At 43.5% G+C, this 15,143-nt stretch overlaps 1 protein-coding gene across 1 annotated transcript in view; it reads left to right on the forward strand.

Moving 5' to 3' along the window:
- Positions 1-15,143, forward strand: part of TAF3 (TATA-box binding protein associated factor 3) — a 166,637-nt gene that overhangs the window by 138,798 nt on the left and 12,696 nt on the right. The window contains 1 exon segment of the mRNA XM_032221269.1: positions 10,370-10,634. Within this exon segment, the coding sequence (XP_032077160.1) occupies positions 10,370-10,634 (265 nt within the window).

The following is a 15,143-nucleotide window of genomic DNA, read 5'->3' on the forward strand; positions in this document are numbered from 1 at the left end:
TACTTCAACTCCCAGAATTCCCCAGCCTAGCTATTCCCCGGTCAGTTTTAAGACGTGGTGACTTCAACTCCCAGAATTCTATGCTCTGCTGGGTGGGGAATTCTGGGAACTGAAGTCCACACACCTTAAAACTTGCTGAGGTTGAGAAATACTGTTTTTACCCATTCTCACATCTTTTGGAAAGGGAGTGGCGCGTGGTACTTTTTAAAGTTTAGGTTGATGTGGTTGAGGGAAGAATCATCAAGCATGGCTCCGAGGGTTTTCTCACAGACTCCGTCTTCTTTCTGAGGTGGCAATTTTTTGTTGGGAGGTAAGGGAAAAAAAAGAACCCTTAATTTATTTTTTATCTCTTAATGAAGGGTATAATCCTGGGGTTCTTTTTTTTTTTTTAAAAAAGAAAACACTGCCAGGCAAAGCAACCTGTGGAAAAATTAATCTGCGATCTTACTGCTTTGAGCATCTTCGGTGTGGGACTGGTAATTTTTATTCTTAAAAATATATAAAAAAGATGGGGACTTTTGAGGAATTCCCATGCTCAGAAAGGATCTGGATTTTATTCACATTTTTTTTAAAGGAAGAAGAATTGCCTCTGTCACTGGCTAAGGAATCAAAAATTCAGGTTTTTTGAGGGACTTTTGTTTTGTTTTTTAAAACGCAGATAGTCCTTGACTCACGACAGTTCTTTTAATGACTGTTCAAAGTTACAACGGCGTTGAAAAAAACAACTTACGACTGTTTTTCACACATATGACTGTTGTAGCATCCTTAGGGTCACGTGATCAAAATACAGGCACTTGGCAACTGTCTCACATTTATGACCGCTGTAGTGTCCTAATCCTGACTCCTACTTGTGATGGTTGCCGTGTCGCCGGGGTCAAAATCAATGGGGAATTCAGATGTGCTTGATAGCCATATGATTCGCTTAAGAACTGCAAATGATTCGCTTAACAACCCTGGGCAAGTAGGTTGTAAAATTGGTTGTGACTCCCTTAATGACCGGCTTGCTTGGCCACGGAAAATCAGACATAACTTTGTGACTGAACAACAACAACTCTCAACAAATGGAGGCTTTTCTCGGCCTCGAGACATAAACTTTTTCACCAAGCTATAACCATCCCTCAATGGGACGTGGTAGCTCAGTGGTTAAGACGTTGAGCTTGTCGATCAGAAAGGTCGGCAATTTAGTGGTTCGAATCCCTAGCGCCGTGTAACAGAGTGAGCTCCCGTTATTGTCCCACCTTCTGCCAACCTAGCTGTTCGAAAGCACGTAAAAATGCAAGTAGAAAAATAGGGACCACCTTTGGTGGGAAGGTAACAGCGTTCCATGCACCTTTGGTGTTGAGTCATGCCGGCCACATGACCACGGAGGCATTTTTGGACAGCGCTGGCTCTTCGGCTTTGAAACGGAGATGAGCACCACCCCCTAGAGTTGGGAACAACTAGCACATATGTGCAAGGGGAACCTTTACCTTTTACCTTTCATAACCATCCCTCAGCTGGTGTCCAGATTATGGCTCCAATTATTTCTGAAACCAAAAACTCATAATAAAGATGCAGTCTGTTTTCTGCAAAACATAAAAGAGTCCACCTCAAACGATGCTTCCATTCCTTCCAAAGCATAATTGTTGTTGTTATTTGCAAAGTTGTGTCCGACCCATCGCAACCCCATGGACAATGTTCCTCCAGGCCTTCCTGTCCTCTACCATCCCCTGGAGTCCATTTAAGCTCACGCCGACTGCTTCGGTGACTCCATCCAGCCTCCTCCTTCTCTGTCGTCCCCTTCTTCTTTTGCCCTCCATTGTTCCCAGCATGAGGCTCTTCTCCAGGGAGTCCTTCCTTCTCGTTAGGTGGCCAAAGCATTTGAGTTTCGTCTTCAGGATCTGGCCTTCTAAAGAGCAGTCAGGGTTGATCTCCTCTAGGACTGCCAGTTTGATCGCCTTGCAGCCCAAGGGACTCACAGGAGTCCTTCTCCAGCACCAGAGTCCTCCATTCTTTGGCACTCAGCCTTCCTTACGGTCCAGCTTTTACAGCCATCCATTGCAACTGGGAAAACCATAGCCTTGGCTATATGCACTTGTGTTGGGTGGGTGATGTCTCTGCTTTTTAGTCTGCTGTCTAGATTTGCCACAGCTTTCCTCCCCAGGAGCAAGCGTCTTTTAATTTCTTGGCTGCAGTCCCCAACTGCGGTGATCTTGGAGCCCAGGAAAACAAAATCACTGCCTCCATTTCTTCCCCATCTATTTGCCAGGTAAAGCATAATTATGTGATGCCAATACAGTTTCACTGTAATTTAAAGTGAAAGGATGAGAACCTATAGCTTGAATTGATCCAGAATATTGTTTTATTTCCATTAACTCATATATTGAAATCATGTTGCCCTTGTTCTAGGCAAAATCACAAAGTCACATAAGTCCCATGCTTCTGAGATACATCAAATAGCAGGGCTTGGCTACTTTTGGTGGCTTAGCATGGTGCCTTATTAATCAAATACTGAAGCAAATTTAAGCATCCCATTCTTTTGGGAGATGTTAGGAAGCTGTCTTATTGTAGAAGGAAGGTATACAGGCTTATAATCACAACTGAGTGCAAAATTTCTGTTGCAAAGCAAGATGGTCCTCAAATGAGCTTTGCTCCATTTAACAACCTTTCTTGCCACAGTTGTTAAGTGAGTAAAACGGTTCTTAAGTGAATCTGGCTTCCGCATTGACTTTGCCTGTCAGAAGGCTGCAAAAAGTGATTACATAACCCCAGAGCACGGCAACCATCATAAACATGAGCCAGTTGTCAACCATCTGAATTTAAATCCTCTGGTCATGGGAATGCTGCAATGGTCATAGGTGTGAAAAACAGTCATGAATCGCTTTTTCCAGTGCCGTTGTAACTTTGAAATCATCACTAAACAAATGGCTGTTAGTCAGGGACTACCTCTGCTCTCAAATCTAACTCTAATGTCCAGGTTTTCAGACAAGTCTCTACTTTTCCTGGTGTACTAATTGAAATCTGAGCCTTGGTAGCGCGGTGGTTAGAATTCAGTATTGCAAACAAACTCTGCTCACAGCGTGGAGTTCAACCCTAATTAGCTCAAGACTCAGCCGTCCATCTTTCCAAAGTCGGAAAAATGAGGACCCAGATTGCTGGGGGCAATAAAGTGACATTGTAAACCACTCAGAGAAAGCGTTATGGGGTGGTATATAAATCTGTGTATTTCTTTCTTTTAAAAAAAATATTTATACATTTTTCTTTGGTATACATAAATGCTTAATAAACAGTGTATTGTCTGGATCAATTTACTTATTCATAATAATAATAATATTTATTTATACATAGTGATAATCTATCATTCTTTTCTTGTACATATGGTGGGGATCTTTCATCTTCCAATTTCTACCTCTGTTGTCCAACAATCAATGAAACAAACCCCATGTTAAAAAATATTTTGTATCTTCCTTATCCTTTATCTTTAATGTCAATCTATCCATTTCTGCGCATTCTAATATTTTTTAAATTATATTTTCATCTGTAGGAGTTTCCTAATGTTTCCAATGCAATTCTCGCTGTAAGTGCATTTCTATGGCTATTGCTGTCCTTCAGCCAGACATGTCAGAATTCAGTGTATCTCTTCCTTTGCACCATGATGCTTCTTTAGATAGGACAAGACATTATTTTAATCTGCCGTGGACTATCTGTATATTCAAGGGAAGAAGAGTGTACCTCTACGGCTGCTTGGCAGGTGTTATCTTGCTGTCTCTGGTTATGAAAGTTTTCCACGTAGTAGTTATTTCCCAATGACTATCTCTCCCTAGCTCGTAATTTGTTTATTTTTTGACCTAAGTTTCTAAATGAGTCTTGAAGTTCATCTACACAAGGGAAGACTCAAGCAACGCTCCTGATTAAACAGGGTCGCGCTCTGGGAGAGAGAAATGGGCGGTCTCCAGGTGATGATGTAGAAACAAACAGAAATAATTAAAATGATTTGACTTCGGTTTACCTGCCGTGCATTGCCACCTCTCATCTCCTGCCTTCAGATAGGATGATAAGGCTACCACCCCTCTTGAAAATTGCCCCATCGCAGCCGAGTGGCGCAAGGCAAAGCAGTTTCTACTCCTGGAGAACATTATTAGCTGAAGGGAGTGGCAGCTGGATTGTGGAAATGATACCTGAGATAACTAGGCCACATTCTCTAAATAAACATTTCAAATACGGCCTGTCAGTCACTCCTTCCCCGTGGAGAATGGCGAGGAGATAAGATTGTGGATGCTTAGGATTAGAGAACAGAAGCAGGACACGGACAGAAATGAATACAGGTAGCCCTTGGCTGACGACCACAATGGAGCCCAGAATTCCTGTCGCTAAATGAAACATGTGATAAGTGAGTCTTGCCTCATTTACGGACTCTTCTTGCCACAGTTGTTAAGTGAATCGCTGCGGCTGTTTAAGTTAGCGACACAGTTGTTAAGCGAATCTAGCTTCCCCCTTGACTTTGCTTGTCAAAAGGTCGCAAAAGGTCACGAATCACGTGACCCCGAGACAGTGCAAAGGTCATACATACCAGCTGCCAAGTGTCCAAATTCTGATCACATGACTTTCCATGGACGCTGCGTGAAAACAGTCATAAGTCCCTTTTTTTTCAGTGGTGGTGCAACTTTGAATGGACACTAAATGAACTGTTGGTAAGTTGAGGACTAACTGTACAGATCGTCCCCTACTTAATACCAATTCGTTTAGCGACCCTTGGAAGTTATAACAGACCTGGGGGAAAAGTGACTTATCACCATTATTCACACTTACAACCATTGCAGCATCTCCATGGTCATATGATCAGAATTCTGACACTTGGCAACCGACTCATAGTTATGACGGTTGCAATGTCCTGGGGTCATGTGATCCCCTTTTGCGACCTTCTGGCAAAGACAGCCGATGGGAAATCCAGGTTCACTTAACATCCGTGTTACTAACTTAAGTGTAAGTTAGTAATGTTAGAGAAGTTGTGAATTCTCCAACACTGGAAGTTCTTAAGAAGATGTTGGATAACCATTTGTCTGAAGTGGTGTAAGGTTTCCTGTCTGAGCAGGGGGTTGGACTAGAAGACCTCCAAGGTCCCAACTGTTATTCTATTCTGTTGAGACTCTAGAAAGAGTGCAGAGAAGAGCAACAAAGATGATTAGGGGACTGGAGGCTAAAACATATGAAGAACGGTTGCAGGAACTGGGTATGTCTAGTTTAATGAAAAGAAGGACTAGGGGAGACATGATAACAGTGTCCCAATGTCTCAGGGGTTGCCACAAAGAAGAGGGAGTCAAGCTATTCTCCAAGGCACCTGAGTGTAGAACAAGAAGCAATGGGTGGAAACTAATCAAGGAGAGAAGCAACTTAGAACTAAGGAGAAATTTCTAATTGACAGTTAGAACAATTAATCAGTGGAACAACTTGCCTCCAGAAGTTGTGAATGCTCCAACAGTGGAAGTTTTTAAGAAGATGTCGGATAACCATTTGTCTGAAGTGGTGTAAGGTTTCCTGTCTGAGCAGGGGGTTGGACTAGAAGACCTCCAAGGTCCCTTCCAACTCTGTTATTCTATTCTATTCTACCTTCCTGTCTTTCTTAAGTTCATCCTGAATCCTTCTTTCCACTCCTAAGCCAAGGCTGTGTTATGTAGACAAACTTAATCAAGATGCTAATTAGATAATCATAAAAAAATAAAAGTTTCCCAATAGGTGAATGAATGCCCATTATCATCTTGCCTGTTGGAGCTTCTTTAAAATTCTCCATCTTGCTACGCTGAAGGTACCACTCCTTATAAAACAAAATTCACTTGCAATCTTGAAGGGAAGTTTAGTGAGTTTTTGAAGCTACAAAGCACTGAAAAAAGTGACTTAGGCCCGTTTTTCCATACTTCAGGACCTTTGCAGCATCTCCGCGATCAAAATTTGGACCGTGATCAAAATTCGGAAATTTGGATTTTCATTTTTTACGCGGGGCAGTGTCCTGGGGTCACATGATCCCCGTTTGCCCCCCTTCTGACAAGCAAAGCCAATAGGAAATCCAGGTTCACTTAATAATCGTGTCGCTAACTTAACAACCACAGTGATTGACTTAACAACTGTGATAAGAAAGATTGTAACATGGGGCGTTTTACAACGGTCTTACTTAGCAACAGAAATTTTGGGCCCAATTGTGGTCATAGGTTGAGGGCTACCTATTCTGCTATTGAGGAGGAACTGTCAAAGCAGTCCCTGATACCCCAACCAAAACTGTTTGGCAACAAAAGCCGTGGATGTTGGTGGCCTGCTTTCTACAGACAACGCCTAAATAAAGAGTAGGTGTTGAGAAACTCCCAGCCAGGCAGGGAGGAGGAGTCAAGCAGGGAACTAGCCTAGAATCCTTATGCAGCTGCAAGAGGCCTCAGCCTGACTACACCTCTAAACTCCATGGAACCCTATCTGGTTGTTCCTAGAGGAAGCCAAGCAGGCCGGGGAGATTCTTGTAATATAGGTAGAACACAATGAAGTTGTTGAGTTGGGTTTTTTCACAAGTGGATTTGGTCACCTGCGTCTGACAATAGGAAGATCCACATTTGATGGGTCGGAAGGAGAGTATACCACTAGTTTTCTTTTGCGTATGGGGCCCGAGTCCGTGGGATATTGAGCAGAGACCCTAATTACCCTCACTAGCATTCAGTCAACCACAGTCCTGTATAATGAGAACATTTACCGTATTTTTCAGAGTATAAGACACTCCAAACCTAGATTTGGGGGAGGAAAACAAGGGAAAGATATCTGCCTCTGCCTCCCAGCAATTTGCCTCCTTGCAACAAACAGCATAGACAATATACAATGTTTGTAGTGTTATATTTCAGACTATACTTGCACAGATGCTGTTAAAATTGATGTGCTTTCTGGAAGTATGGTTATTCTCTGCTATTTAAAAGAATAGCACTTTTAAAAACAATAGCACTGGGCCTCTCTTCAGATGAAGCATTTATTTTGAAAAGCTTCTTCATTTTGTTAAGTTGTCTAGAACAATAATAAAGGAAGTCTTTAAATAAATAAGTCCAATGATTTGAACATTCCATAGGCATTTATAGTTGTTGACTCACCTCCTTGCAGGAAACAACCTGATTAGCACAAGGAAATATATATAAAAAAATCTGCCTTTGCTTCCCAGCAATTTGCCTCCTGGAGCAAACAGCAAGTTTCACTTTCAATGTCTCCGAGATTGCTCTGGCTTTTTGAAGCTTCCCCAAGCCCCCGTTTGCTGCAAAGAGGTTCATTACTGGGAGGCAGAGGCCAAAGGATTGGGGCTGCTGGGTGGGTGTGGCTACATTCAGTGTATAAGACCCACCCAAATTTTCACCCTCTTTTAACAGTCACAATGGTCTGTGGGGACAATAGCAGTAGCAGTAGACTTATATACCGCTTCATAGGGCTTTCAGCCCTCTCTAAGCGGTTTACAGAGAGTCAGCATATTGCCCCCAACAATCTGGGCCCTCATTTTACCCACCTCGGAAGGATGGAAGGCTGAGTCAACCCTGAGCCGGTGAGATTTGAACTGCTGAACTGCTGATCTAGCAGTAGCCTGCAGTGCTGCATTTAACCACTGCGCCACCTCGGCTCTTTGGACAGTCTTGCCAAAGGGAACTAATTGTCACCCTTCTCATCTTTTAGGAAAAGTCTTTTATTACTTTTTAATAGGCATTTTTCTGTTTACTTACCAGCACCACGCAAAGCAGATGTTGGCTTTTAAGGCGATTGTCCTTCCAAAGCCCACAGCAAACTAGGTTTGAGTGTTTTCTCCCTTTTAAAAAGCTTAGCGGAATAACTGCAGAATAAAAACAGACTTGGAAGGGGCCTCGGAGGCCTTCTAGTCCAACCTTGCTCTACTTCAGACAAACGGCTTTCCAATCTTTTCTAGCCTGTTTTAGTTTGTCCTTTGGGGAATCTGCACTTGAACAGAAACCCTGGTTAGTAGCAGAAACAATGGCTCTCGACACCTGGCAACAAAGGGGACGGGGACTCGAACATATGAAGAACGGTTGCAGGAACTGGGTATGTCTAGTTTAATGAAAAGAAGGACTAGGGGAAACATAATAGCAGCCTTCCAATATCTCAGGGGTTGCCACAAAGAAAAGGGAGTCAAACTATTCTCCAAGGCACCTGAGGGCACAACAAGAAGCAATGGGTGGAAACTAATCAAGGAGAGAAGCAATTTAGAACTAAGGAGAAATTTTCTGACAGTCAGAACAATTAATCAGTGGAACAGAAAATGCCTCCAGAAGTTGTGAATGCCCCAACACTGGAAGTCTTTAAGAAGATGTTGCATAGCCATTTTCCTGAAATGGTTTAGGGTTTCCTGCCTAGGCAGGGGGTTGGACTAGAAGACCTCCAAGGTCCCTTCCAACTCTGTTATTCTATTCTATACTACCTTCCTGTCTTTCTTAAGTTCATCCTGAATCCTTCTTTCCACTCCCAAGCCAAGGCTGTGTTATGTAGACAAACCTAATCAAGATGCTAATTAGATAATCGTAGAAAAATAAAAGTTTCCCAATAGGTGAATGAATGCCCATTATCCTCTTGCCTGTTGGAGCTTCTTTAAAATTTTCCATCTTGATACGCAGAAGGTACCACTCCTTATAAAACAAAATTCACTTGCAATCTTGAAGGGAAGTTTAGTGAGTTTTCGAAACTACAAAGCACTGAAAAAAGTGACTTAGGCCCGTTTTTCCATACTTCAGGACCGTTGCAGCATCTCCACGATCAAAATTTGGACCCCTTGTTCATTTTTTACGACGGGGCAGTGCCCTAGGGTCACATGATCCCCTTTTGCCCCCCTTCTGACAAGCAAAGCCAATGGGGAAGCCAAATTCACTTAACAACCATGTTACTGACTTAACCATGATGGCAAGAATGATTGTAAAATGGAGCAAAATTCACTTTGACTGTCTTGCTTAGCAACAGAAGTTTTGGGTTTGATTGTTGCCATAAAGCAAGGACCACCTGTGTACACTTTAGCTGCTCTTTCTCCAAAGCATTGTTTTTTAATCTGGCATTCTCCAAAAATGTGGGGACTACAACCCCCAAGATTCCTCCTTTTTTTCCTTTTCCTTTCCTTTCCTTTTCTTTTTTCAGTTGCATATTTGGAGGTAACTGCTGAGCCTACCTGTCCCACTCTGAACAGATTCCATGCTAGCCCGTGGAATCTAGCTACTCTGTTTATATATTGCAATGCACCCCTGCTTTATATTATAAAGAAGGCAGCAATTAATAGTTGCCTGCTGAGTACAATATATATCCTGCGTAATATTATTTACCCTAATTAAGGGTTATTGCTTTCGTCGTTGTCAGAATAAAAGAATAACACAAGAGTTGCCGTTTTGAAATAATAGAAAATACTTGCAGCTCAGGTTTTAGAGACTTTGGCGGTGGTTTGCGAAATGGTAAGCTCGGAGAACAGAAAGTGTTCATACTCAGGATCCTGAAATTTACTTTGGGCATTAGAAAAAGTGCAAAGAAGAGCAACTAAGATGATTAAAGGCCTGGAGGCTAAAACATGTGAGGAACGGCTGGAGGATTTGGGTTTGCTAGAAGGACTAGGGGGGATTTGATAGTAGTATTCCAGTATTTGAGAGGCTGCCCCAAAGAAGAGGGGACAATTTACAGTATTTTCCAAAACACTAGAAACAGGACAAGAAACAGTGGGTGGAAACTAATCAAGGAGGGAAGCAACCTGGAATTGAGGAGACACTTCCTAACAGTGAGGACAATTAGCCAGTGGAACAGAAGTTGCCTCCAGAAGTTGTTGGTGCTTCATCACTGGAGGTTTTTAAGAAGAGAATGGACAGTCACTTGTCTGAAATGGTATAAGATCTCCTGCTTGAGGAGGGGGCTGGACTAGAAGACCTCCAAGGTCCCTTCCAGCTCTATTCTGATTCTTCTATCCAGCAAGACGCACATAGGCAGTCAGACTAGAAGGGAAGAAAGAATTACAGGCACTCCACCACTAATGGCAACAGTAGAGTCCAAAATGCCTGTTGTTGAGTGAGACCGTTGCTTGGTGAGCTTGGCCCCATTTTATGCCCTTCCTTGCCATGGTTGTTAAGTGAATCACCATTGTTCAGTTAAGAGTTGTTACGTGAACCTGGCACGCTTAGCAATGTAAAGTGGTCGTAGGTCGAGGACTACGGTACCTGTGTTGGAATTTGATGTAACTTTGGTTTCCTTCCATTATTCTCTTTGATGCCGTTATGAATCTCTGCTACTACTTCGTGAACAGAATTATGTCTTTTCCTCCCCCCCTTAACTGTGTAGCACTTTTGCTTAATTGAATGAATTGTTTAATGCTGAATTGTCCACTCTTTCTGTTTTTGTCCGACAGTGTCATCAGCAAAGTGATGCCCGCTACGGAGCCTAAACCGTTACCTCTCCTGGTTCGACCCAAAACGCCTCCGCCGCCTCCCTCCCCGGCACCAGCTCCTGTCCACGTCACCCCTCCACCCCCTCCTCCTTTGGTGGTGCCCCCTGTCCCTCCGGCTGCCCTTGCTGCAGCTCTGATACCACCATCTTCCGCTGCACCCTCCGCCATGGGAAGCTCCAAAGTCCCCGTTCGAAGCGTCGTGACAGAGACCGTCAAAACTTACGTGGTAGGTGGTCTTAATTGTTTCATTGAGAGCATGCTGTCATCCCATCTTCTTCTGGGTTCCTTAAATCTTTCCATGTCATCCTTAACACCAGCGGGAGGCCTGGTGGCAGAGTGGTTTAAGCCCTGTAGAAGGTAAAGATAATAAAGCTTTTCCTGTCCAGTCGTCTCCGGCTTTAGGGAACGCTGCTCATCTCCATTTCTTAGCTGAGGGAGACGTCATTGTCTGAAGACATTTTCCATGATCGTGCAACCAGCATGGCCATACACCAAAGCCACATGAAACACTGTGACTTTGTTACCAAAGTGGTATCTATTTATCTTCTCGCATTTGCATGCTTTCAAACTGCTAAGTGGGTGGGAGCTGAGGCAAGGAACGGGAACTCACCCGTTGCGCAGCACTCGGGTCTTGAACCCGCTGACAAGCTCAACATCCTTAACCGCTGAGCCATCGCACCCCTTTTAAGTACAAGCAAACTCTGTCCACAGCCTGGAGTCTGATCCTGACAGTTTTAAGATGGACTCAGCCTTCCATCCTCCCCAGGTCACTAAAACGAGGACTCCAGATGGTTGGGAGCAAATAATGCTTCTACTTGACTAGCTGTCCAGAGAGTGCCATAAAGTACTATGGGGCAATATATAAGCCTATAACGCTGTTGTTATTTCCAGTGGTTCCATTCGCAATCATATTTTGATACATCATTAATACATGTATATGTGCAAGAACAATGGATCTCAGTGGAAGGTAATAAGGTAAAGGTTCTCCTCGCACAAATGTGCTAGTCGTTCCCGACTCTAGGGGGCGGTGCTCATCTCCGTTTCAAAGCCGAAGAGCCAGCGCTGTCTGAAGACGTCTCCGTGGTCTTATGGCCAGCATGACTAAACACACGGAACGCTGTTACCTTCCCACCAAAGGTGGTCCCTATTTTTCTACTTGCATTTTTAATGCTTTTGAACTGCTAGGTTGGCAGAAGCTGGGACAGTTAACGAGAGCTCACTCCGTTACGCGATGCTAGGGATTCAAACCACTGAACTGCCAATCTCTCTGATCGACAAACTCAGCGTCTTAGCCACAGAGTCACCACGTCCCTGGAAAGTAATACAATAAAGGAAATTAACAATGTGTTAAATGTGGCTGGCAGGCATTCAACAAGCTAAGTGTAATTTTCCAGAACAGACTGCCGCTTTGCCCGAAGAGAAAAGTTTTCAATCAGCATGCCCCAACATATGCTGGTGAAACATGGACAATAACCTCACAATAGATACAAAAGCTACGAACAGCACGAAGAGCCATGCTGGGCATCACAAGACAAGATAGTAGTAACTGTGAGAGGGATCTTGGAGTCCTAGTGGACAATCATTTAAATAGGAACCAGCCGTGTGCAGCAGCTGCCAAAAAAGCCAACACAGTTCTAGGCTGCATCAACAGAGGGAGAGAATCAAGATCACGTGAAGAGTTAATACCACTTTATAAGGCCTTGGAAAGGCCACACTTGGAATCCTGCATCCAGTTTTGGTCGCCACGATGTAGAAAAGATGTGGAGACTCTAGAAAGAGAAGAGCAACAAAGAGGATTAGGGGACTGGAGGCTGAAACATATGAAGAACGGTTGCAGGATATGTCTAGTCTTATGAAAAGAAGGACTAGGGGAGACATGATAACAGTCTTCCAATATCTCAGGGGTTGCCACAAAGAAGAGGGAGTCAACCTATTCTCCAAAGCACCTGAAGGCAGGACAAGATGCAATGGGTGGAAACTAATCAAGGAGAGAACGAACTCCCCGCGGAGATTCGGACCCTCACCTCCCTTCAGGCATTCCGTAAAGTCGTTAAAACCTGGCTGTTCCGGCAGGCCTGGGTTGATGAGTTCCCTTCCCCGCTCGAATTGTGTGACTATTGATTGTTTTTAAAAATTGTTTTCTCTGTATCTGCTTATTGTATTGCCTTGTCTGTACTACACCCCCCCCCCCCCGGGTTTGTTAGCCGCCCTGAGTCCCTCCAGGAATAGGGCGGCATAGAAATGAAATGAACCTAACCTAACCTAACCTGGAATTAAGAGGAAATTTCCTGACAGTGAGAACAATTGACCAGTGGAACAACTTGCCTCCAGAAGTTGTGAATGTTGCAACACTGGAAGTTTTTAAGAAGAGCTTAGATAACCATTTGTCTGAAGTGATGTAGGGTTTCCTGTCTGAGCAGGGGGTTGGAGTAGAAGACCCCCAAGGTCCCTTCCAACTCTTTTCAATTTAATTTAAATTTAAAGATAGAAAGTCTTGAGCATGGGTTTACAGAACAAACGAAAGCATACGATGCCATCAAGAGAGTAGAAAAGAATTGAAATGGAAACGGCCTGGTCACAGAGCAAGAAGAACCGATGGCAGGTGGACCCAGGTGGTCATGGAATGGATCCCACTTGATCGAAAGGGTCCACAGAAGAGACCTAGCACAAGATGGATGGACGACATCAGCAAGTAATTTTGGCCCAATGGGCAAAAGAAAGTTCAAGACCATATTGGTTGGAACCATGAGGAAAAGGCCTTCATCCTGCAGTGGAGAGATAATGACTAGAAGGATGATGATATGTGGGACCAATTATAAAAGAATTGGTTATGATGGGAAACCAAAATCCAAGAGCCATGGCGGCTCAGTGGTTAGAGTGCAGTACTGCAGGCTACTTCTGCTGGCTGTCGGCAGTTCAAATCTTACCAGGCTCCAGGTTGACTCAGCCTTCCATCCTTCCAAGGTGGGTAAAATGAGGACCCAGATGGTTGGGGGCAAGAGGATGACGGTAAACCGCTTAGAAAGGGCCGTAAAACGCTATAAAGCGGTATATAAATCTAAGTGCTATTGCTATCCTTCCTTCCTTTCCTTCTCAGTGGTTAGAATATGGTACTGCAGGCTAACTCTGCCCACTGCCAGGAGTTCGATCCTGACCTGCTCAAGGCTGAATCATCCTTCCATCCTTCCGAGGTGGGTAGAATGAGGACGCAAATTATTGGGGGCAAAAGGCTGATTCTCTAAAACCACATAGATAGGGCTGTAAAGCACTGTGAAGCAGTATATAAGTCTAAGTGCTATTGCTATCATGTCTTGTTCTGAGGAAAGCAACAAAACCTGGATTTTAGAGGTTAGATTTCCTCAGAGCCTCAGAATAACTTCTGGCAAGTTGATACCTTTCCATAAATTACAGCTTGGTAATTAAGTATTTGTTGGCTTTCTCGTGTGGAACATTTTCTCCGATGAAATGCTTCAATATTGAGTGCTTACGAAATATTCAAGTTTACTTTCGCTGCCAATACTCTTTAATTTTCTTCCCTTACAAAGTCATTGATAAAATCCACCAGCATTTTACCTACGATATGAACCACATTGAACTCAGGGGAAGAATAAAGTGATCTTATCAGGAAAAACTACCCCAACAACTAGTGGCAGAAAGGGTTTTTTTTAGTAAGTTGTGAGTAAAACAGAAAAAAAGGTTTGCTCTGTAGAGTAATTTCCCCAAACGGGTACGTGAGACAAATGTTTCTCATTGACCAAGCACCTGTACTGATCAGATTTTGACTCTTATTTCCATAATCTATATACTGCATATAAAAACATGTGTGTGTGTGTGTAAGATTCCCCATTTAAGATTGAGACTATCTTGGTGACGTTTCAACGAGGTCCCACGCCATCTTCAGGCTGGTACCTTCGGCTTTGTTCTTGTGCGAGCAATGTCGCCAAGATACTCTCAATCTTACACGTGAAAAGACCCGAATACGCCAAGACCTGCATACTTGTACCGTGAAAATCTACGAAAACAAATATATATATAGCGAGTGAGACCTCGCCGAAACGTTGCCAAGACAACCTCAATCTTACACAAACAAAATTAACAGTAAACAACAGCCTAATGAAAAAACCACAAAGAAAACTCCCACCAATACTGGCAGAGCAAAGTTACTAGCATTTAATAAGAATCAAACTTCACTCCCTTCTAACACTGATAATGTTACCTAGTCTGGTGACAAAACGTCTGCAAGAAAACCACCAAGCTCAGATAGCACCAAGGACCTCTCCTTTCGATCCTGAGCCTCTTCTATCAACTAAACACGCACAGTCCACAAACACACTGTTGCCATGTGAATTCTTGAAAATGCACCTTTGCAACATGGATTTCACATAGACCTCAGTAGGGTGGAAGTGCAACCAGCTTGCTGTGACTCTTAACAAGTATTGGCTCTCTAGAGAAAGTTAAGAGATGCATAAACCTACAGCCAAATACGTTATTTCTTGCAGCTCTCAAGATATAAAAATGGTCTTAAATAAGTGCAGGTTCTCTTCACTGGCATATGACAGGTAATCCTCCACTTAAGGTAAAGGTTCCTCTCGCACATATGTGCTATTCATTCCTGACTCTAGGGGGCGGTGCTCATCCCCGTTTCAAAGCCGAAGACCCAGCACTGTCCGAAGACGTCTCCGTGATCATGTGGCCGGCATGACGAAACGCCGAAGGCGCACAGAACGCTGTTCCC

Source organism: Thamnophis elegans, chromosome 7 (genome assembly GCF_009769535.1).
Source record: "Thamnophis elegans isolate rThaEle1 chromosome 7, rThaEle1.pri, whole genome shotgun sequence".
Lineage (NCBI taxonomy): Eukaryota > Metazoa > Chordata > Lepidosauria > Squamata > Colubridae > Thamnophis > Thamnophis elegans.